General features: G+C 29.4%; 3 protein-coding genes across 4 annotated transcripts; all 3 read left to right on the top strand.

The window, feature by feature from the left end:
• Positions 1 to 4,296: 4,296 nt before the first annotated feature.
• On the top strand, positions 4,297 to 18,267 carry LOC138937536 (uncharacterized). Its single transcript, XM_070303904.1, has 12 exons — positions 4,297 to 4,464; positions 5,517 to 5,734; positions 5,909 to 6,063; positions 7,941 to 8,155; positions 10,325 to 10,469; positions 13,079 to 13,312; positions 13,540 to 13,909; positions 15,731 to 15,911; positions 16,399 to 16,562; positions 16,676 to 16,879; positions 16,968 to 17,135; positions 17,414 to 18,267. The coding sequence occupies exons 2-12, from the start codon at positions 5,641 to 5,643 to the stop codon at positions 17,812 to 17,814; spliced, it is 2,331 nt and encodes a 776-aa protein (XP_070160005.1). The 5' UTR covers positions 4,297 to 4,464; positions 5,517 to 5,640; the 3' UTR covers positions 17,815 to 18,267.
• Positions 18,268 to 18,414: 147 nt separating this feature from the next.
• Positions 18,415 to 20,765, top strand: LOC138937512 (uncharacterized). Its single transcript, XM_070303866.1, has 4 exons — positions 18,415 to 19,011; positions 19,125 to 19,274; positions 19,370 to 19,661; positions 20,079 to 20,765. The coding sequence occupies exons 1-4, from the start codon at positions 18,872 to 18,874 to the stop codon at positions 20,592 to 20,594; spliced, it is 1,098 nt and encodes a 365-aa protein (XP_070159967.1). The 5' UTR covers positions 18,415 to 18,871; the 3' UTR covers positions 20,595 to 20,765.
• Positions 20,593 to 24,352, top strand: LOC138937513 (uncharacterized). 2 transcript variants are annotated; one of them, XM_070303867.1, is made up of 5 exons: positions 20,593 to 20,670; positions 21,702 to 22,112; positions 22,226 to 22,388; positions 22,591 to 22,795; positions 22,876 to 24,352. In XM_070303867.1, exons 2-5 carry the CDS (start codon positions 22,109 to 22,111, stop codon positions 23,107 to 23,109), a joined length of 606 nt encoding a protein of 201 aa, XP_070159968.1. In that variant the 5' UTR covers positions 20,593 to 20,670; positions 21,702 to 22,108; the 3' UTR covers positions 23,110 to 24,352. The 2 variants fall into 2 exon arrangements, with proteins under 2 accessions (XP_070159968.1, XP_070159969.1); XM_070303868.1 differs by lacking the exon at positions 20,593 to 20,670 and adding an exon at positions 21,608 to 21,625.
• Positions 24,353 to 24,395: the final 43 nt, after the last annotated feature.

Raw genomic sequence — 24,395 nt, 5'->3', positions numbered from 1 at the left:
AAGATAGTATAAAGCGAGGAGCACACACTTTTGCATAAGCGCATAATCATAAGCATAAGGAATTTGATTGGTCAATTTTCTTATGCATAAGGAAATGGACCAATCAATTTCCTTATGTATATGATTATGCGTTTATGCAAAAGTGTGTGATCCCCACTTTAGAAGGAGCCTAGACAGATAGAAGGAGTATCAATTGCCAATGTGGGAAATGCCCGCTCTCAATAATATTGTAAACGTGTTTATAATATACACAGATGTCTTCCATCTTAAAATTTACACATTTCTCAAATTCTGTTTTATGTACAATTATCTATAGTTACAAATACTACTTTATATACATATAGTATATACAGGACGTCCGACAAGTAAGTGACCAAACGAAAGGTGAAGGTAGATGAAGTCAAACTGAAAAGGAAAATCTTGTACCATTTTGCAATTTTCGTAATAATTATTGAGAAATTAATTAAAAAATATTAACCAATTCGCGCGAATATTCCCGTGCAGTAAGAAAGAACAACCTAACATAGAGAGAGAGAGATAGAGAGAGAGAGAGAGAGAGAATCTATTGTTATATACCGCTCTTACATAACTGTTGTCATTTATAAAGCGCTCTTCTCAAAACTTTGTTGCGCGCCTACTTGGTTGCGTTCGAAAACATCATCATGTGTGTCTATGTGCACACGAACATAGTTCGTTCTATCTTTGTTATTTATTAAAAGTCGAACGATAGAACGACACTCGTGAATTATCTCGTCTTTTGGATTATCTCTTCTCGCTACGTGCTTATACTCGGTCGATTTTTTTTAAATTAATTTCTTAATAATTATTACAAAAACCACAAAATGGTACAGGACTTTTCTTTTCCCCAAGTAGTTTCATCCAATCTACCTCTACTTTTGTTTGGTCACTTACTTGTCGGACACCCTGTATACATGTGCGCGCGCGCGCACACACATATCATAAAAACATTTGGCTTAACGTAATTAAATAATAATTAAATAATTAAATAATTAAATTTAATTAATTTTACTTTAAATAAATTTCAAAATTTTATTTATATAGAAATTAGATTCTATAAACAATAAATGGATCATTTTCACTTTCTAGGACATATTTATCTGGCCAATTTCTAAACAATTAATTCAATATATGAATTTTCTGTGTTGAGATTGTATCAAAAATGAAACTGGTAGAAATAATGATTATGTATCATGGTTACGCAAATATATTCAATAAATCTTTTATAAATACTTATATACAAAAATAAGAATCATGTAAAAAACATGCTAATTAAAGAATGATAATAATCAAATATGTAACAGGGCTTCTTAATATTTCTCTATGAAATTTTAAGCCTGCGGCACACGGTACGATTTTGCGTACTAGATCGCATGCGAGTCATTTTGCTAGCAATTATAATGCAACTTGAAATATTATGTGCTGCGTGTTGCTGTGCGTGCTAGCATGCTAGTTTTTGGTAATAGGTTTGGTGCTATATTTCACTATGGTTTTGTTGCTAGCTGCAAACGATACTACGACAAAAATACAAAAAATAAAAATTAATAATAAATATAAAAACAAAAGTTATATATAATAATTATGTATTTTATTTATAATTATGGTGATATTAGTTGAATATGTATATATCATTAAAAATGACAGATTTCCTAACCTAATAAAATTTTAAAAATTTTATTAATTTTTCCATAATAAATATCTTGAATTGACTATCTTGACTAGATAAGCAATCATTGGCTATTATGTAGAAGATTTTTGGAATCTTGATAAATTTTGTTGAAATCTATAGAAAGCTTATAACTAGAATATTAACCCAACACGCAAAAAATAAAAATAATAATAAATATAAAAACAAAAGTTATATATAATAATTATGTATTTTATTTATAATTATGGTGATATTAATGGAATATATATATTGATTAATTAAAAATGACAGATTTCCTAACCTAATAAAACTTAAAACATTTTATTATTTCTCTTATAATAAATATCTTGAATCGTACCTTGACTAGATAAGCAATTATTGGCTATTATCTAGAGGATTTTTAGAGTCTTGAAGAATTTTGTTGAAATCTCTAGAAATCTTATAACTAAAATATTAACCCAACACGTAAGATAATCTGCACGTGTGAAGCCAAAACTAATAGCACTCTTATGATTGAAACACGTAGAGTACTTCGCTGAACAGCACGCAACGAATCAATTAACAAAATCAGTATGAAAAATCGTACCGTGTGCCGCAGGCTTTAGCTTGTGCAATACTTAATATCTATAATCACATATGATACAACCAGTAATTACTCCGTTTTTTGCAATAAATTGTTCAGCAATCAGCTAACTAGCTGTTTTCGAAATGTTGAATGAATTTACCAAACACAATAATTCCGTACCGACTAGCATGATATCGTCGTTACATGTGGCTACTATTTATCTTAAAGAACTATAGGATCTACCACAGATAATAACGGCACATTGATGCGTGTCAAGGATTTAGTTGATGGTTTGTCGGCAACGAGCTCCGTTCTCATCGCGTTAAACCAAAGAAAAGAAAAGAGAGAAAGAAAGGAAGACCAAGAATACTTCGCGGAATTTTAGCTCAATTATATAATTAATAGAATGAATTACATACTAAGAGATTTCGAATTAATTAAATAATATAACGCTCAATATGTATTAATGTTAAAACAGTTTATCGCAAAGCGAGAAAGTCTATATAATAAATTATATAATATAAAATCAAATTTTTATTACATATGAAACAACAGTAAAAATACATTATACAAAAAATAACATTGTAACATATATATATATATATGCGCATAAATCATTGTAATATACAGGGTGTTTTAGAGCGACCATATTAGCAGTTTTTTGAGGAAACAACGTATTTTCGTGAAAAATGTTTCATGCAAAAGTTATAGAGTTCTAAGTGATGCATTATATAATAATATTAGTGTGACCTTGAATAGCACTTTCAAGGTCACATAAAAATCACTTTGAATTTTTTAAATGGAATCTCCTATTTTTCATTACATATTCTTGTAGCTTATCTCGAAAGCTTTCCAAAACACTATAATAAAGTATTTTTTCCTTAAGTATTTTTTGAGTTATTTTATATTTTAATCTGACATATTTTGATATAAAAAATTAAATATCTCGTAAAATATTTAGTTTTCGATAATCTTACCGTAATACTTTTATGTACAGAATAATGAGACAAATCAATTAGCGTGCTTTCAATTAGTGAGAAAAACAAATAATTATTTTAAAAAATACATTGTAAATAATTACATACTTTTTCTTAAAAACAATTATTTTTTTTATACTTATTGATTTGTCTCATCATTATTCTGTACATAAAAATATTATAAGATTATCGTAAAATTATTGTAAGATTATCGAAAACTAAATATTTTGCAAGATATTTTATTTTTTATATTAAAATATGTCAGATTAAAATATAAAATAACTCAAAAAATACTTTATTATAGTGTTCTGAAAAGCTTTTCAGATAAGCTACAAGAATATGCAATAAAAAAAATCGGGGTTTTCATTAAAAAAATTCAAAGTGATTTTTATGTGACCCTGACGGTATTCAAAGTCATACTAATATTATTATATAATGCGCCACTTAGAGCTCTACAACTTTTGTATGAAACATTTTTCACAAAAATGCGTTGTTTCTTCAAAAAACTGCTGATACGGTCGCTGTAAAATACTCTGTATAAATAATATGATAATATACATATATAAATCTCCTAATAATTTAAACAGTCGTATTTCGTATTAGTACTTTAAGATTAAATTATTAGATTATCATTTACTAGACGACTGTTTCACGAGGCAACACTCGAAAGATTATTTCAAAACTATATAGGGCATCCCAGAAGGAAAAGTCAATATTTTGGAAGGTGATGATATCGGTCATTTTAAGCAAAAATGTTCCCATAAATAAGTGTCCTATTTCAAACGGTTTTTGAGATAGAACTGTTTGAATATACAGTTGCAAAATGATCGATAGGAAAGAGATACTACATACTATTTCTAATTTATTATTCACAAATAACTCCTTTTTTATCATTTTTTTATTTTTTTAGGGGGGGGGATAGAGAACACTCATTTATACGAACATTTTTGCTTAAAAAGATCGATACCATCACTTCCCAGAATATTGACCTTTTCTCTTGAGATACCTTGTATAAAGATATTTATTTTATTCTGTTTCCATGAATATAAAGTATATTTTATATTGTAGCAACCTTGTAAAGCAATGCCATTGCACTTAGAAAGGATTAATCTACTGGAATAGGCGCGCTGTTTCTTTTCAGTTCGTCAGTGGTTTCTCCTGAGGTCTCAGTATTGCGCTTGACATCATACCATACGGATTAGTATTTCTTAAGGATCCGTTTCTCTTCTACGGTATTCAATATTGATATTAAAAAGGTACGCAAATTTTCTCTCGTTTTTCTAAATTTTTTCTATTTTTTCGAAGGAGAGTGCTTTGGATATAGTTTCTCTTTGCGAATATGCTTTTAATTTTTATTTGAAGAATTAAAGCCTGCTTAAGATAATTTATAATTTACGACAAAAAATTCAAAATAGAAATCTATTTAGAATTTTGTATATCCTAATATGTGTGTATCCTAGAATGTATTTTATATATGTGTATAGTTTACTTCTTCAAATATGTTTTTTATATTATATGATATATAAAATTCTCGTTATTTGAGATTTATATAAGTTTTATTAAAAAATGCGTGTTTTCAAAAAATCGCGATTTATCTTTGATATTCTTTGGTTCAAAAGCACATTCTTAAATGATTTATTAGAGAAACAATAACGTTCGTCTTCTTCCTCATAATCTGCTGAAATATAAGTTATGCAATTAAAACAACAATGGTCTTCGCTCTCAACATTGGTAACGACTAACAATTATAGTATTCTTCGCGCGCACGTAATCTGCAATGCAGATGGAGCAATAGTATTTTCTATAATGATCCGACTATAATTACAGTTGAAAAACAGTAAAAAACAGTAATAATATCAACTAGATAGTAAGTTTTTATATATCAATTAAATTGTAAATTTTTAATAGCAAGTTTTAAAATATATATCTCCTCTACAATAAATTATCAAATATAGTACAAACATCGAGTTTTCTTAATAAAACATTTCAATCATAGTTAACGAGTTTTACATTTATTTCAATGAAAGGAAGTTTTTAATGTTGATGTTGAAGTATGTATGTTACAAAGTAGAATGTATTACGAAACCGTTATGTAGAAGACATGGCATTCATATTAACACAGTACTTACTATCGTATGTGCCATATGGTTATTACGTATATTTCTATAATTATGAAAGAAGGAAATCACAAATTATTATTCATATTATTTATAAAAGTGTCATTTTATAATTAAACAGAAATCGTGTTACGCATATAAAATCGTTTTATGAAAAAATATTTCAAGAAATATCGGAAATTCTTTTAAAGGCAAACAAAAGGAATGAGAATTGCACACGTGACGTGCGCAAGATACATGCACAATACAAGCTGAATATTTCAGTTAAATTAATTAATTTTGATCAAAATTCGGAAACGTACAAAATACGTCAAGATGACAATGCTCAAGACTTTCAGAAGGATAAGCAAAGATTTTCATCAAAAAGAATTGATGCCATTGAAGTTAATATTTTTTGTGCAAGCATCCAGTAAGTAATTCAGTTAAAACAATTTTTTTTTTTTATTAGATTTAATAAGATGCACTTTTTTTATTATAAGTATATTATATATAATAAAATAATTTAATAAAATCTTAAAAATAAATAAAATTTTGAAAGGATACTTTTAGCGTAACAATGAATTCTGTTCATGATTTTCTTTAGCACTTTATGTACTGTATCCATATTTAACTATACATATGAGAGAACTGGGAATAAACGTAGAAGAAACTGCGATAATGAGTTCCATCATTCCTCTTGTAGCCGTAGTGATGCCGCCGCTTGCCGGTATGTTAGCTGATCGAATAGGAAATTTCAGAGTGAGTTAATTAATTTTTGTAATACTAAACATATCAATACATATACCTATATGTAAGCAAGACTTTTTTTGGCACAGATTAATACAGATTCGCATAGTATGAAACTATTTGAATCTGTTGATATATGCCTTTACCGTCATGCATTTACTTCCGCATTATTTTACATCTCTCTATTAACATACAAATATATATACAGATATACAGGGTGGCCCACCGAAAACGAAATAGGCATGCTTTTAGCATTTAATCTCATTTGTTCGAAAAACGCTCGGACAAGTCAATTTTATTTGTAAGGAGGACATGTTAATTGGCTATTTCCGTTCACCTAATTTCAACCCCAAAAGAGGAATTAATTTCACCCTAAAAATTTTGTCAAAAAGTACGCCTATTTTGTTTTCGATGGGCCAGTCTGTATACAGATACATACAGAGAATATGAAATATTATACTAATAAGATCTTTGGCAATTTTGTTTCATTATAGAGGAAGCTTTGTTTTTGTGGAAATTTTTTTTTATTAATTAGTTTTTTATGTCAATGTGTTCAGAATATTCCAAAACATTGAAAAATCGCATTTAAAAAAATATCCCGTATGTGTGTGTGTGTGTGTGTGTGTGTGTGTGTGTGTGTGTGTGTGTGTGTGTGTGTGTGTGTGTGTGTGTCTGTGTCTGTGTCTGTGTCTGTGTCTGTGTCTGTGTCTGTGTCTGTGTGTGTGTCTGTGTCTGTGTGTCTGTGTGTGTGTCTGTGTCTGTGTGTGTGTGTGTGTCTGTGTCTGTGTCTGTGTCTGTGTCTGTGTCTGTGTCTGTCTGTGTGTCTGTGTCTGTGTGTGTGTCTGTGTCTGTGTCTGTGTCTGTGTCTGTGTCTGTGTCTGTGTCTGTGTCTATGTATGTGTCTGTGTCTGTGTCTGTGTCTGTGTCTGTGTCTGTGTCTGTGTCTGTGTCTGTGTCTGTGTCTGTGTCTGTCTCTCTCTCTCTCTCTCTCTCTCTCTCTCTCTCTCTCTCTCTCTCTGTGTGTGTGTGTGTGTGTGTGTGCGCGCGCGCGCGCGCGCGCAGATTGATTGAAAATTTAAAAGTCTATAACTCAAGAATTGTTTGAGTTACAATGCTACAATTTGGTACATAAGTAAAGTAGTATAACGCTTTTATTTATTATCAATTTTATAAAAATTTATACAGTGTTTTAGATTTTAAGGCAGTTTCAATTTTTTAGAAAATGTCTATGCAAGCTCGAGTTCCGTAAATCGGGCTAAATTTTTTTAAATGGATAGAATATCTTTAAAGGATGATTGATTTTGAATTTGGCGAAGATCGGTGAAAGGATTCATTTTTTATGAAATTTTAAATTTTAAACTTTTTTAAATGGAATTTACAAAAAAAATGTTGGTAATTACGCATATTAAGACCCCACTCCCGCAGGATGGTGATGTTGACGTATGTTGTCAAGATCATGACCAACATTCCTGATCAACATTCCGAAGGTTTTAGCCGGCGGTCGTTGTTTATTCAAAAGTTAATAACAAATAAAGTTTGAGAAGTATTAATATGCATTTTTACCAAAATGTTTTGTAATATCGTAAGTATGTATGTGTGTGTGTGGGGGGGGGGTTGTCAACATTGGAAATACGGGAGTATATTAAACCGACATCAACATTTGCCGACATGATCTCTAAATTTTCTGTGGTTATATAAAAATAAAAAAAAAAGCGTGCAATTAGAAACTTACACATTCCTTCTTTATCATTTTATTTCGCTCATAAAGCTGCCTCTGGAGGAAGTCGAAATTGAATAACTCGCTTGCTCTGGGGAGGAGATTTGTAAGCAAAATAAAATGATGAGGAAGCAATGTGCAAATTTATAATTTGCACACTTCTTTCTGACAGATTCTACTATCGGTATTTTCCATATTCGGAGGCTTCGCGGCGTTGTTATTGCTACTAGTGCCAATCGGCAGAATGATGGTGAATTTTCCTGAGAATATAATCATGGAGCTTGGTTGTCAAGATAATGGTGGTTCGCTATTATATACAATGAGCCAGACTCATCCATGTGAGACGAAATTAGGTTCGGACATTGATATAACAATAGAAAGTTGCGGGTAAGTTAAAAATTACAATTAGGCGTCTTTCAAATTTACCTAATATTCGCCGTTATGGAAATCTAAATAATTTTCAAATTACATTGTTATATATACATATATATACAATATATATATATATATATATATATATATATATATATATATATATATATGTATATATATATGGGTGATTGCATAAGTTCGTGCCCGATTTTCATAGATGGCATTAAGTTGCTGCATGGAGGAATTCTATTGTTTTCGTGTGGTAATTGTTGCTTACACCGAATAGATGACGTTGTCTTATGTCAATTTAGCATCAGACATTGTTCAGATAAGTCTATTTGTGCATAAGAGAAATCATTAAAAATGGAGAACAAAAGGTGCATTTGCGGCTATATATATATACAGGGTGTCCCATTTTAAAGGTTCCACCTTCATAACTTTTCAGGATCAACGTTTGAAGAAAAACAATTCCGATAAAAGTTGTAGGAAACAAAGGGGGCTATCTAATAGTGACCTTGGATTTGACATTAAAGGTTATTTTCAAGGTTATTTGAAGGTCAACTTCCGTTTTTTAAACTGAACCCTCTATTTTTCATTACATATTATTGTAGCTTATCTCGAGAGCTTTCCAAAACACTATAATAAAGTATTTTTTTATTAAGTATTTTTCGAGTTATTTTATATTTTAATCTGACATATTTTGATATAAAAAATAAAATATTTCGTAAAATTTTCAGTTTTCGATAATCTTACCGTAATACTTTTATGTACAGAATAATGAGACAAATCAATTAATGCCAAAAAAACAAATAATTGTTAAAAAAAATACATTGTAAATAATTTTCTTAAAAACAATTATTTTTTATACTAATTGATTTGTCTCATTATTCTGTACATAGAAGTATTACGGTAAGATTATCGAAAGCTAAATATTTTACGAGATATTTAATTTTTTATATGAAAATATGTCAGATTACAATATAAAATAACTTAAAAAATACTTAATAAAAAAAACTTTATTATAGTGTTTTGGAAAGCTCTCGAGATAAGCTACAAGAATATGTAATGAAAAATAGGGAAGTCCATTTAAAAACGGAAGTTGACCTTCAAATGATCTTGAAAATGACCTTTATTGTCAAATCTAAGGTCACTATTAGATAGCTCCCTTTGTTCCCTACAATTTTTATTTGAATCGTTTTCCTTCAAACGTTGATCCTGAAAAGTTATGAGGGTGGAACTTTTAAAATGGAACATATATACTGGGTGGCTCATTTTAATACATCCAGTCAAATATCTCAAAAACCAAGCCCGGAAGAGAAAAATGTTTCAAACAAAAGTTGTGTGGCTTCAAGGAGGCCATAAGACGGTGACAATGATTTGACCTTGGAAAATCATTTGAAGGTCATGTGAAGATCAACTTTAAAATCTTAAACGGAAATCCCCATTTTTTATTTAGTATTCTTGTAGCTGACATCGAGAGCTTTCCAAAACACTATAATAAAGTATTTTTTGATTAAGTACTGTTTGAGTTATTTTATATTTTAATCTGACATATTTTGATATAAAAAAGAAAATATTTCGTAAAATATTCAGTTTTCGATAATTTTACCGTAATACTTCTATGTACAAAATAATAAGACAAATTAATTAGTGCCAAAAAAACAAATAATTGTTTAAAAAAATACATTGTAAATAATTTTCTTAAAAACAATTTTTTTTTATACTAATTGATTTGTCTCATTATTCTGTATATAGAAGTATTACGGTAAGATTATCAAAAACTAAATATTTTACGAGATATTTAATGTGTTGTCCGGGTTCAAATCACAACACAAACACAACATAAAAATACAATATTAGCAAATATTAGCAATATTTGCAAATAGTAATCTTCTACCATCGCAATTAAACCTTTATAATAAATAATGTATTATACATAATGTAAATACATTCTGTCTTCCTGTTTGCTTTGCTTTAACTCAACAACTTAATTTTGAGTGATTCAAATGTTGATCTCTTATAAATCTATATTCTCTTGCTAATGACATTTTAATAATAAAAAATTTATTCGAGAGAGTTATTTGCCAAATTAAAATGACATTTTAATTGGTTTCTTTCAAGCGTCTGTCTAAAATTATCTTACGAACATAAATATTAATGTATATTTTTTTACACATAACACAGATTCACGTGTCACATGGAAACAGACAACGAAACAGATCAAAATTTGATTCTAAAATCAAGACTTTATACCGTCAGACGTTTTAATTTTCAGACTGGTGAAAATACTTCGTTCAAATACATTCCTATGCAGATTGACTTGTCAACGGTACGTTATGCATTAAACGTATATTAACAGATCGTTTTTCATTGAATGAAAATGTGATACTCAATATCAAATAAGCGATGAGTAAATTAGATATTGCATGCTGTTCATAATAGAATCACGCGCGTGCAATGTGTATATTATTTAATTTTCTAACTAAACTTTTTGAAGTTATTTTTTTATATATAGTATTGTTTACTATTTTATTAATAAATAAGAACTGAAAAAATACTTTATTACACACAATAAGAAAAGTACCAAATTTATGAGTTATTATTATTTACAATAGCACAAATTTATTACATTAAAAACATTACATTAAGAAAAGTACCAAATATTATAAATTATTATTATTGTTATTTGTAATTGTGTAACAATGATAAAAATTTATAGCATTTTTTAAAATTCTCTTATTGTTTTAATTATACGTGTTAATTAAATTTGCTATTAGCGTCTAGATTTAATTTTTTAAATATACTATTTCGCATAAAATATATGTGATGAATTTTTATGTTAATGTATATCCCTTATCACTGATCTTGACATTGACATATAATATCAAGATTACGATCTTGAATGTATTCTTCAAAAGAGCCGTCGCTTTAATATCCATTTAACAAACAATAAACGACGAATGAAGTCTTTTAAAAATTAGGTAAATATGCGTAAAAGGATACACCTCACCGAATTGATCGACACTTAAATATGTTGTAGAGGAGGTTCTTCTGAGTAATTCGCCGTAAGAAAAAAGTGGGGGAAAACATTTAGTTTAGAAGATATGACTAATTAAAGTTTCACAGTTTTAATGCTTTTTCTTGGGTATTATAAAGTAATATTAGGAAAAGAGAAGTTTGTATACGTTGTATTTGTTGTAGAGTAGATATGGAAAAAGTATTTGTTTACAATTTATGGGATAGGTATATGATCATAGATATTTTGGCAATAATCGCTTTCACCTATTTCTCGCAGTTCGTTAACAGCTTTCAATATGTGACTACATAAATTTTTGAGTCATGTCTTCAATTTTAGGTTATATTTTAGGTTATATTTTAGGTTATCAAAGTTAGGTTATATCTTTCGGAAGTGGAGCCCCCCTCGCGTAGGGGAGGAGCAAAACCCATTACGTCCACGCATATACTTCACAACGCGAAGTGACGTCCAGCCCACAATTGTTGTGTGGATGGGAAAGTATATGCGTGGATGCAGTGGGTTCCGCCCCCCTCACGGGGGGGGGGCTCCACTTCCGGAAGATACAACCTATTTCTGATTTGAAACTACAATTTGGTTTCGATTACGTTATATAACCCATCTATGATCCTGTACCTATCTCGTAAACCAAAACATTTCCTACATCCTCTAGAAGAAATAAAATATATACAAATATCACTGTTCCTAATTTTATTTTATAATACTTCAATATAATACTACAATATATTTAAGTGTCAATAAAATCGGTTCCCATACAGCATTGAAGCTTGCAACAACATTGCTGCAACATTGTAATATTGCATATTGCAGTTTAATGTTGCAGAAATATTGCAAAGACATTATTTTACAATATAACTTTAGCAATGTTACAGCAACATTCCGAAAATATTACAAAAAAAGTATTCAATAATCGCTAGTTCATTCGTTTACCACTATGCAGCGCATGTTGTTCTATCTATTCCGCATTTAATTTTTAGTCACGATGATTATATAAATTTTACAAAGAGCAGCAAGTAAGATTAAAAAGATATAATAACTATTTTTGTTAGTTTAAGTCGTATGATGTGACCCCAATACAAGGGACTGAGGCGTTGGACTAAGAATTCTTTTAATAGTTTCCATTCTTATATAAAATCAAAAATTTGATAATAATTTTCTAATATGCAAGATACTTCCGATCTTAATAAATAAATTTTGAGATTATACAATATAAAGACAAGAAAGATATGAAAAAACTCGTTGTATGCGTAATTCACCACAATCTTTTTACATCCGGATATCTGAATATTTCGGATACAAAGAAATTGTGAATTTACGCAATTGCAAATTGAGTTTTTTCTTATTTCTCTTAGATATTCTCTGTCACTGAAGGAAGTCGAATGTGTACTGAAAAATTTACATTTTATAATTTTGTTATTATAATACAGAAAAACTATATACACGCTAGATCCTGACTCTTATAGGCCTAATTTCTTATTATTTTTTTCATATGTTAAGGATATTATGTCGATAAATATACATATAAAGCATTGTTGCATATATATATATATTATATTGCTATGTTGCTGCAATATTATATTGCAATATTTCTGTAGGCGGACATTTTACTGTTGCTGCAATATCATAACAACGTTGCAGCAACATTTCGCAATGTTTCTGCAATATTGCAATCTTGCAGAAAAATGTTGCTGCAATGTTATTGCAATCTTGCGGTGCTGTATGGGTTAAGTGTAACCTTTTATTTACCAAACATTAATCAAAATTGTGATTTTCACAATGTCAAAATTAAAGTCATTGGAAGAGGGTGGAGGAAGGGATACATTAATAAAAAAGTTTATTCAAAATAATATCATATTATATTGATTAGGACATATCATATTGTATATATATCTTGAAATTTGCAGAATGCTAATCAACAGGAAGATATAAAAGAGCATCGACAATTAAAAAATAATGAGTTTTTTAGAACTACCATTCGACGGACCTCAAAGACTTACTATTTTTTCCCAACTGATCAGCTACTTTCATTTTCATGTATCCCGAAATGCGTTCAAGATTTTGATAACTTTACCGAAACTTTGCATGGAACATGCAAAAATTATACGTTGTGCGCTTTTGATTATTTAATCAAACCAAAGGTATAGGAAAAATTATATAGTAATAATAATAATCATAACGTAGTAATATTTATATATATCTAAAAACACATCCAAAGATAGATAATATTATAGGAATTGTCTTTACTTTTGTATTTTACGTATCGTAATTTTTTTAAGTTCTTAAAAAAACAAATGTTAAGAACATTGAATACTTAATCCTTTTAAAAGAAACATAAGGGTTAAGATCATGCAAAGTAATTTTTTAGAATAATATCAACCAAACGATAAATTATCATTTATACAAATCAAAAATTAAAAGTTTAACATCGGATGAAAAAGATTTACAACAAGAACGGCATAGATATTTGGCAGAGGAAATATCTTGGGCAGGAGATTTTCGAAAGATTACTTGTGATAATTCAGATTATATAAACGATGAAATCACGATAGATGTGCAGCTTTATGATGACGATGCAAATCTAAAAACAACTAAGCGAATCTTGAGCATGAATAAGTGCAAGAAGAAATGCATAGTTATTGTACCTCGTAAAGCAATATGCTCTAACATGAATATAGAAATTGAATATAATATAAGTTTAACGTTCTGGCTTTATCTCATCATCAGAGTATTCATAGGTTAGTAGAAATTTCAAAGTTTTGACTTTTTTAAATAATTGTAATAAAAAGCCTTTAATTACACTGTTCAATACCAAATTTGCTTTAAATTCTATCAAGTCATTTCTCATAGATTTTTTAGTGCTGATTACAAATCTGGCTATAAAAATGGCGTATCACGTCAAGTTTTTGAGAAAATTTTAGTCAAAGTTGCTAAAATAGATGTTTTTGATACTCTTGCGTGAATTGTATCTTCCGATGGGAACGTGCTACAGACGACAACGACAGCTCAAAATGAAGCTCAAGACTTATATTTTATGATAAAAATACTAGAGGTTCCAGACAAGAAAGATTTTTTCTGAAAAAAGTGGTCGAAACATAAGAAATTTCTATTGCAATATTTTCCAGTCATACGTTTTCAATTGTCCGTTACTAAATTTTTTTTTAGTAACAGAAGTAATAAGAAACTACTCCAATTTTGTTCTTAACTGATAGCGACAACAAAAATCTACACATACTCATGATTTGAATGATTTTTCAAAAATTTGATCCGCCGTTTTGGATCTTCCATTTTTAATTTTGAGATTTTAACACGTAATTTGTGATGAGTGATCAGGCAAATGTATACATACCGACTTTCATGATTAAGATGATTTTAAAAAATTTTAGTAACAGACAATTGGAGACGTGTATGACTGGAGGACATTGCGATAGATGTTTCTTATGTTTCGACCACTTTTTTTCAGGAAAACCTTTCCTGCCTGAGACTTCTGACATTTTTATCATAAGGTATAAGTCTTGAGCTTTATTTTGAGCTGCCGCTGCCGTTTGTAGCACGTCTCCATTGAAAGATATAACTTACGCCAATCAAAAACGACTATTTTAGCAACTTTGACTGAAAGGTTTTCTCAAAAACTTGACGTAATACGCCATTTTTACAGCCAGATTCGTAATCAGCGCTAAAAAATCTACCAGAAATGACTTGGTAGAACTTAAGGCAAAAAAAGTTCTTATTTTGTCGACCAGTGTTATTATAGTCACCATAATATTGTAATTTAAGTGTAATTGTAACTGTAAATATAAACCCTATAACAGGGTTGGGAACGTTATTCTATAAAAGTGACGCGTTATCGTTACCATTATTTTTCGTAAAAAGTAACTCGTTACCGTTACTCGTTACTGATTTTAAAAAGTAACGCGTTACCGTTACCGTTACTTGGAAAGTAACGATTCGTTACTTTTTCGTTATGTTTTTGTTTTTCGTAATGCTAAAATAAGCTATTAGATTATAAAATTATTTAATAATCAATATTAAATGTAATAATCTATGTTACAATTAAAAACTCTAAATTAGTCTCTATAGCGTTTTTTATATTAAACTTATTTAATGATTCTAATTTTTTATATTAATATCTTTACTTTTTAATCTTCACTTATCTTTATAGGAATTTAAATTGTAATTTACAAATTTCAATTTTGTCGAAAATTGTTATCAAACATTGTTTTTAAATATTGATAAAAGAAATATTGATATTATTAAGAGTGTATTCCAATATTTATTGTCAGTATTGTAAAATCTATAATTTATATACGTTATTATAGATTTTCAGTACTGGCAGTGACTATCAGAACGCAGCCTATGATAGAAGGCTACAAAATATTTTTCAAAAAATACATCTATTGAATAGATACAAGATAATAAAGAATCAAAAAATAACAATAAAAGTAACGGTAACGAAAAAAAGTAATTGTAACGGTAACGACGTTACAAGTAACGCGTTACTTCCCAACCCTGCTCTATAATACCCGTAAGGAATTAAGAAATAATTTCTTTTCTTTCAGGTATTATTGGTGGTACAACATTTGCTATGTTCGAAGGTGCTGTTATAGCAATATTACGAGAGCAGAAGGCAGACTATGGTCTTCAAAGAATTTATGGTAGTATAGGAGGCATGATTTCCTCACCTTTATCAGGTCTTCTCATAGATTATGCCAGCAGAGATAAAGGATATACTGATTTTAGGTGGGTAAATTGATTATAATATACGTAATTGCTTATGATTGGTAAGAAAGTGATTCTAGATGCAAAAAAAAAAATCGGAAAAAATATGGATTAAAATTTTCTCATATATTTCGTTTTCGAGATACTCTATATAATATCACTAAGTACATAGCATTATTTCTTACTAAAAAATGAGACAAAAAATCTTGAATCATTTTTTTCTGTAACATTTAATAAAGGAATAATTATTACTAAAGTCAGACCAATCAACGCTCCTTTAACCGGACGCGCGTTAAAGGACAGGTCTGACTTTACTCGATAACTACTCCTTTATTAAATGTTATAGAAAAAAATGATTCAAGACTTTTCGACTTATTTTTTGGTCTTTATGGATTCAGAACTTTTCGATCTTTAAGTGACATCCTGTATAAAAATGATTTTTATTTGTTATAATTTATAATAAATCTTCTTGAGTCATTAAAATAAAACATTTTATGATTTTTTTTAGGCCAGCATTCTATTTATACGCTGCATTGAAACTTGTATCAGGTGTTCTTATGTTGCTGATTAATTTAGAATTTAAAGCACCTGCTAGGAATGTTGTACGCGATGTCTTCGTTGTTCTGAGAAACATTGAAACTGCTGCACTATTCCTTGCTTGCTTTGTTCTCGGTAGATTATCAAATTATAATATTTAATATAGTTTGAGTTTCTTTTTTTATCAGAATGTTCGACAAATAATTTGAACGAAGATTGGGATGTAAGAATAAGAAATATTTCGATAGGTACCGCTTGGGGATACATTGAATCATTTCTCTTCTGGTTGATACAAGACTTGGGAGGATCTAGTTCACTTATGGGTATCACTGTGACTGTCAGTGGTATCGCTGGTATACCATTATTGGCGCTTTCGGGACCAATAATATCAAAGATTGGTCACGCAAATGTGCTTTTTATAGGATTTGTGTTTTATGCCGTCAGACTTTGTGGTGAATATTGACAATAATTCAAAATAAATAATAAAATAAACATAGACACATACGTTCAAAAATATAATAAAATGTTTTTCTTGTGTAGGTTATTCGTTAGTTTATGATCCTTGGTTGACTCTAATCTTCGAAGCATTGGAATCAGTTACGTCATCTCTTAGTTTCACTGCAGCCGTTACCTATGCGGCAAAGTTATCGACTATATCTACCGACAGCTCGATACAAGGATTACTTGGCGGTGTTTATTACGGAGTGGGTATGTAAATTCATTCAATTGTTAAATTTTTTTTTTTGGTAAATAATATAACGAAAACAATTTAATATAATAAAAATTCGGTAAACATAGTGATAATATTATAACTCATCTATCACTTTGAGAGATTTTCATATATATACATATTATAGATGATAAAATTTTGAATCACGTATACTTTAAATTACGTGTCAGATAAATTAAATAATCGGTGAGATCGGTAATTTTTTGCAATATTTACCGAAAATTCTTTATTGATTTATTGATTTCGATATTCATAGGCAAAGGTTCTGGAAGCTTGATCGGTGGTTATCTCATGAAAGCTTTTGGTACTAGACCAACCTATCAAATTTTCGCTGTGATAACTTTGGTGACTGGCATAATATATTTAATATTTAATATCACTTATCTAAAAAAGCGATCTCAGTTTGAAGGCAACGATATTGTACAGAAGAAATCGAAAAATATTGATGCACAAAATTGTTTTGATAAGCATGCACATGATGTCAGTCTCGATGAAAAACTACAAGATGAACGAATAACGAAGAATAAGAAAATTTTGATGGATAATAATGGTTTAGATAATGAAGGATTTTTGAAGGACATACAAGATAATAAATTGTCCAACGAAGCAAATAAACATAATTTGCAGATTGAATTTTTTAAAAATACTAAAAACTAGTTAGTGAAATTGAATAAAATACGATTAAAAAACATGAGAATAATTTAATTTTGTTTTTTTATTTTTGTTTATATAATAGGCCTTTTCGTATATCATGCTAAATAAATAAATAAATAAATAAACAAATTGATAATACGTTAAGTAAAAGCTGAAAATGCAATATGAAAAATATTTATTTTATTAATTCAAAACAAACAGACAAATAACAGACATAAATCAAGCATATTCCTAGCGGTGGTTAGAATTAAAAAGTTGGATGCAATAATAATTTAAATAGGTTTATACAGTTTCGTAACAAATAAACTTAAAGAGTTTGAGTTACATAATTTAAAAAAAGAGTCAAAAGAGAATAAATTTTAAAATTTAACATTTAAGTATAATACTTTTGTTTATAATATTCACTGCGTAGAAAAAAAATCCAAAGACTTAAAAATATATATTTTTACAGAGAAAGAGAAAATAAAAAACAATATTATAAATACAGTTTATATAAGTATCATTATCTATATATTCATATACTATACAGTACAGAATATTTTATTATGAGACAATTCGTTTTTATTTGTAATGTACAAATACGAACATTTTCATAACGGAGCATTACGATTTGTAAATTAAATTAGAGCAATTTTGTCAAGCGTCATTTCTTCTGTTTAGCACGATTGCACTGACTGGGTATATTTTGTCTGTAAGAGAGAGAGAGGGGGGGGATGGCTCTCTCTCTCTCTCTCTCTCTCTCTCTCTCTCTCTATATATATATATATATATATATATATAATCGTAAAATAATGCTTTAATACCGTAAGCATCAACATTGTGCAATCTTGCATTATTTTGGCTGAAAACGAAGAATATGCAATGACAATGATATTATCTACAACACATAAACCGATATAATAACAAAAAGATCAAAATGTTGTGTGCAACGACGTTAAACGTACGCAGACAATATATTTACGACTGGTCAAACAGTAATTATACAGTTTAACAGTTATAAGTCTATATAGGAGATACTCGCTTCAAGACCACAGTCATTCGTTTTCGACTATCGGCAAGTATGTTACGTATTTTAACTTTGGTTTTCTTCCTGCATCTGTCTTCTGTCGCAACGTCATCGGAAGTATTATCATACGCAAGAGTATCGAAGAACGGACAGTTAGCAAGAAGTTCTCACGATTCTTTTTCGTGGATCACTAGGTACGTCGAGATTAATTTCAATACTATTACTGTCAGCCAAATACAATTAGACATTTTCTAGAGATATTTTATTTTTTTTTAAATCGATTATCAAACAATGTTTGTACATCTAGATTATCGATGAAAAACAATACGAGCGTGGAGAACGAAAATAAGGAGAGAAGTATAAACGATGTCGTTATCACAGTATCGCCTGTTTACGCAGCACCCAGGACTTCAAAATTAAGGAAAGGAGAAGCGGTCGATTATTCAATCACTCCAAAGTAAAAACTCAAATATTAATATATACGAATATAACGCTAGTAAAAACGTATCGATAATTTATTTGTTATTAATAGACTATTATGTTTACGTCTAGATATTCCACGTTGGACAATGACATGATAGTCAAGCTAGACGCTACGTCAGGCAAAAAATTGATTCAACATCGATTTCATCCACCTGTAAATTTCGAGCACAATATCGCGCATGCAAACAGAAAACCGCAAAAAGGATCATCAAATACAGAAAGCTCCTTAATCGTAAATTCATCTACTTTCCTTGGTCCAATCTTCTCTGGTATGTACGAATACAGTCCATCAGAATTTCTCGATGATGAATCACTGATATCTAAACCAATTAGCAAATATCCATCTACGGATGATAAAAAGGTATGTAAATATAAATATTTTATTTATCATTATATTAATTCCTAATAGATAAATCAATAAAGTTTGTGTACTTTTCCTAATAGATAAATCAATAAGTTTGTGTACTTTTCTTATTGTTTATTTCTCTACTACAATTAATTCTTTTTAATATGACGGGGTCAAATAGTCTTCCATTTTTCAAGAACGATTTTGGTTTTTTTTTCTTATTTTTCACTTTTATTCTAATAACGACATGTATCACATATATGTATAATAAAATAAGAAACAGAGCAGAGAAAAGACATTGAAAGTTGTAGAAAAATTGAGAATATAAATATTAAAAAAAAATATGTCAAAAATACAAAGCGCAGTGTATATATTCAAATACGCTTCTTGTAATATATTCATCAAATGTCTAATTTGAGTTTCATCAAATAGGTTCTGGATTCCTATAAATCATCGAATAAATATCACACCGGGCATGAAACAGATTATCTTAATTACGACATTTCTCCTTCGTATGAAAATGACGAAGTTGGATCAAAGCCCGCGAAATTTGTCAACTATTATGATCATTCGCCCTCATTCATAGAGATCGAACAAGATCCATATGAACACGATTTTCATCACGACATAATATACGATAACGTACCGGAATATCATCATCACGAAACCACTACAGAGGAGCCGGAAATGAATGATGAGCGACTCGACAAAAGACCATACTCGTATTACTTTATAGGAAAAAAGCTTTGGTATATACCTCTATACTTTAGCATTTATTTTATCATATACATAGCCGCCCTTGTATTGAAAAGCATTGCCAGGCATAAGATCAACTTCCCGGCTAATCTAGCAGAAGCTGTAACTCATAAAAGAAGCGATTCGAATGAAGGATGGTGGTCTTTTACTGAAAAAATACTTGAAGGAGTGGAACGATTTGCTGAAACATAAAAATTTGAAGGATTGATAATATTATTTCAATGATAAATTATCAGTGAGAAAGTCTCGAAAAACAACCAATGCATGTGTAAATAATTGTTGTTTTCTTTTCCTATTAAAAAAAAATTGCATTTGCAACTTTCAATAAACGAATCATTGATAAAAATTAGTTTACAAAACGTAAAACGTAAAACGTATCGTCAAGATGATGTTTATCATTGATAAATATATTATAATTTTGCTTATGAAATATATATATATATATATATAACTTATGATATCTTAGATCAATATATGTTAATCAATGATATAAATCATCTAAATGTGAAATTATATTTTTTAATTTTAAATTAATATTTATGTTTTGAGATAAATTAGAGAGAAAGAGAGAAAGAGAGATAAAAAAAAGAAATTTGTACACTCTTATAGCTACAACGTACATAGTTGTTTTTATTATTTCCACCTATTATTTTTGCATTATAATTGATTTGTTGTTCGTTTAATTTGCTATTCGTTTAATTATTTATTTAAACAAATAAACAAGATATTAATACTTTGTATTTGATAATTAATTTTTTATTACTACAAAGGCATATTTCAGATTATTAAATCTTTTGGATTATTATAAAAAAGATTGTAAAAGTAATCTGATAACTTTAGTTATACGATTTTGTTAAATTTCCAAATTCCTATTTTTGCTTAGATTTCTTAAGATCATGCAAATTCTCGATTTTTTATGCTTTCGTTATATAATGGACGCATATAATACTACAATACATCGGATATTCCAACATATTGCTAAAATAATTGTAAACAATATGCAGATGGAATAAATGATTGTTAAGGACAAAATTTATGATTGGTTTAGAATATCATTTCAACAAAATTAAAAGTATAAAAATATGCTAATAAAAAAAGATTTGAATGATTATAACAAATATATTTCTCTGCTTAGCCGCTTGTAATAAGAAATAACATGTACGATCTGATCTATTTCCAGATATACTACATTGATTTTTTAAACTGGAAGTTGGTAGTTATAAGTAATTAGCGAATTTTAAATAATACATGTAACATTATGTAAATAATAATTGGTTAACGTGTGATTTTATTTTTAAGAATCTTGCGGCTTATAAATAACATCATCAACATTATTTGGAAGCTATCATCAATCAAATTCGATGCTGCTGAACGTATTGACAGATTCTACCTCTGAACGACGATGCACAATATCTGTAACAATTAGAGCTATTAGCGCTTATGGATTTGCTTAACGTTACCGTCAAGTAATACAGTTAGCAGTTCACGAATACCGAACAAAGTTGGTATTGAAACTAAGTCCAGGGATCGTTTAGTTTCTCGACAGACTTGATAGCTGAAGGTTTTCCGCTTCGAAACTTTGTATTGTGTTACTTTCAACTTATGAGAGCTCTACGTGTGAGAGTGACAGTACATTATTTAAGTGGAATGGTGTCCCCATTGTGTCTATTAAAAAGCAAAACGCACAATATATTTTAAAAATTAACATGGGTCAGTATTTAATTGCAGTAAGAAAAGATCTTCACAAATTTATTATTATATTTTTACATATTTATTATAAATTATATATATATTTTTACTATATGGATATCATAATTTCTCAGATTCAGCAAACAACGGATTAGTTCATAAACTTGTTTTATTGTTAATTTGCATTTATTACATCTCTGCCGAATCGAGCGAAATCAAGGATATGAAAGAATTGATTTCGAAAACAGAAACATCTAAAGAAAATCTTGAGTTAGTTACAATTACGCAGCCTATCAGGTAAGCATAACTTTAATTTTATATATTGTTCTTAACATCATTTATTTTAATCTTTAATCATGTTAATCGAGCAATTGTTGAGTCTTTAATGTACAAAAAACAATGTAAAATAAAAATTAAACAATACACGCATATTTATAACAATTGATAGCTAACGATTCGTTATCTTAAATATTAATGCCAAGCCACATTTTGTCTATAGACAAGGCAAGGTTTACAGACAGGATTACAATACTAGAGGAGATAATACCGATTACCGAGATCATTATGGCGATGATATGGCCATGAATCACGATGACGAGGACGATCACATGAAGGCAATCGGTCAACCTAAGGTTGATTATTGGGCTGGTTATTACGACTTTTTAATAAACGAAGGCAGCTACAAATTCTGGGCCGTTTTTCAGGTAATTCGAAATTTATTTGTTTCAATTTTTTTTAACAATTATTTAATTATGTTTTAATAACGTTCTATCGCTTGCATCAGCTCGCGACTGCGGCTTTGCTAATTTACAGCGGTTTCGCAGCGCTCTATTATGCCAAGGTGAATCCGCCGACCACGGATGATTATTTTGATGATATATTTCGTCGCCGACGACGACGAAGAAGACGTCGTTCGCTTCCGCGCGTGCTCGCGACTCCTGACAAATCTTTCGCTGGTCTTGATGCCATCACATTTCAAAGGATAATCGAAGCTGTTGACGCTAAACAAACACGTTGACAACGTTAATGTGACAAAAAAAGGACTCAATATGCAATATATAAAATGTAGACAGTGAGCGATCAAAGAATTTTGACAAAACGAGTTTTTGAAAAAGCAAACTTAATGAGAATGCGAATTTGTGAGATGCGTCAACATAAAGATGCACAATCGGCTATTTATTCTTTACACAATTTTAACTACTTCTAATTATCAAAAAATTAGAAAAGACACAATATAATTTTTATTTATTTATTAAACTTATTATTAAGCGAGTTGGTTTTGATCTTTAAGAAACTAACAGTTCTATATATGTTTGGGTATGTGTGTCTTTGTATCTGTGTGTGTGTGTGTGTGTGTGTGTGTGTGTGTGTGTGTGTGTGTGTGTGTGTGTGTGTGTGTGTGTGTACTGTATTTGTGTTTAAACCATAACTTTGTAATGGACAGGCTTATATGTTTAACTTAAAATATATCTAAGAAATATGATAAGATATGCACAATTAAACGAAGAATTGAAAAAATTTGAATAATAATAAAAGCAAAGGCACATAAAAAATGCTATGTGGGTAAAGGCAATTGTTTTGATAAAATCAAAAATGAATCAATAATTTTGGCAACGTAAATATCATATGCTCTTGATTCCGGCCGAAGAACCGATTTAGCTACGATAGTCTTAGCAGTAAATGTATGAGCAACGATCAAAATTTAATAAAAACTTCCCAAAAAATTTTGATTATTAAATCAAGCGATGGGTCGAATCATGGTGCCATACGATGCCGGTGCGGATGCCGATGTCATGCTCCTTTTTACGCACACATATGCGTATATATAACTATATAATTCCCATACAGCACTAAAGCTTGCAATAACATTGCTGTAACATTGCAATATTGCATATTGCAGTTTAATGTTGTAGAAATATTGCAAAGACATTATTTCACAATATAACTTTAGCAATGTTACAGCAACATTCCGAAAATATTCAAAAAAAAGTATTCGATAATCGCTAGTTTAGTTATTTACCGCTATGCGGCGCATGTTGCGCTACCTATTACGCATTTAATTTTTAGTCGCGATGATTATATAAAGTTTACAAAGAGCGGCTAATAAGATTAAAGATATAATAACTACTTTTATTAGTTTAAGTTGTATGATATAATCCCAACATAAGGGACTCAGACATCGGACTAAGAATTCTTTTAATAGTTTCCATTCTTATATAAAATCAAAAATTTGATAATAATTTTCTAATTTGCAAGATACTTCAGATCTTAATAAATAAATTTTGAGATTATATAAAGACAAGA

The sequence above is a fragment of the Polyergus mexicanus genome, unplaced genomic scaffold (genome assembly GCF_030449975.1).
Source record: "Polyergus mexicanus isolate NDT 795.1 unplaced genomic scaffold, iyPolMexi1.0 SCAF_11, whole genome shotgun sequence".
Classification (NCBI taxonomy): domain Eukaryota; kingdom Metazoa; phylum Arthropoda; class Insecta; order Hymenoptera; family Formicidae; genus Polyergus; species Polyergus mexicanus.
The sequence above is the reverse complement of the archived record's forward strand: the minus strand, read 5'-3'. Positions and strand labels throughout refer to the sequence as shown.

Excerpts from the sequence above, each read along its gene's own strand:
- LOC138937512 (XM_070303866.1), top strand. The coding sequence starts at position 18,872 with ATGTTACGTATTTTAACTTTGGTTTTCTTCCTGCATCTGTCTTCTGTC. Across the intron at positions 19,012-19,124 it reads TCTTTTTCGTGGATCACTAG|ATTATCGATGAAAAACAATA; the intron begins GTACGTCGAGAT and ends TTGTACATCTAG. Across the intron at positions 19,662-20,078 it reads CATCTACGGATGATAAAAAG|GTTCTGGATTCCTATAAATC; the intron begins GTATGTAAATAT and ends TTCATCAAATAG.
- LOC138937536 (XM_070303904.1), top strand. The coding sequence starts at position 5,641 with ATGACAATGCTCAAGACTTTCAGAAGGATAAGCAAAGATTTTCATCAA. Across the intron at positions 6,064-7,940 it reads ATCGAATAGGAAATTTCAGA|ATTCTACTATCGGTATTTTC; the intron begins GTGAGTTAATTA and ends TCTTTCTGACAG. Across the intron at positions 15,912-16,398 it reads AAAGGATATACTGATTTTAG|GCCAGCATTCTATTTATACG; the intron begins GTGGGTAAATTG and ends GATTTTTTTTAG.
- LOC138937513 (XM_070303867.1), top strand. Across the intron at positions 22,389-22,590 it reads ACAATTACGCAGCCTATCAG|ACAAGGCAAGGTTTACAGAC; the intron begins GTAAGCATAACT and ends TTTTGTCTATAG. Across the intron at positions 22,796-22,875 it reads AATTCTGGGCCGTTTTTCAG|CTCGCGACTGCGGCTTTGCT; the intron begins GTAATTCGAAAT and ends CGCTTGCATCAG.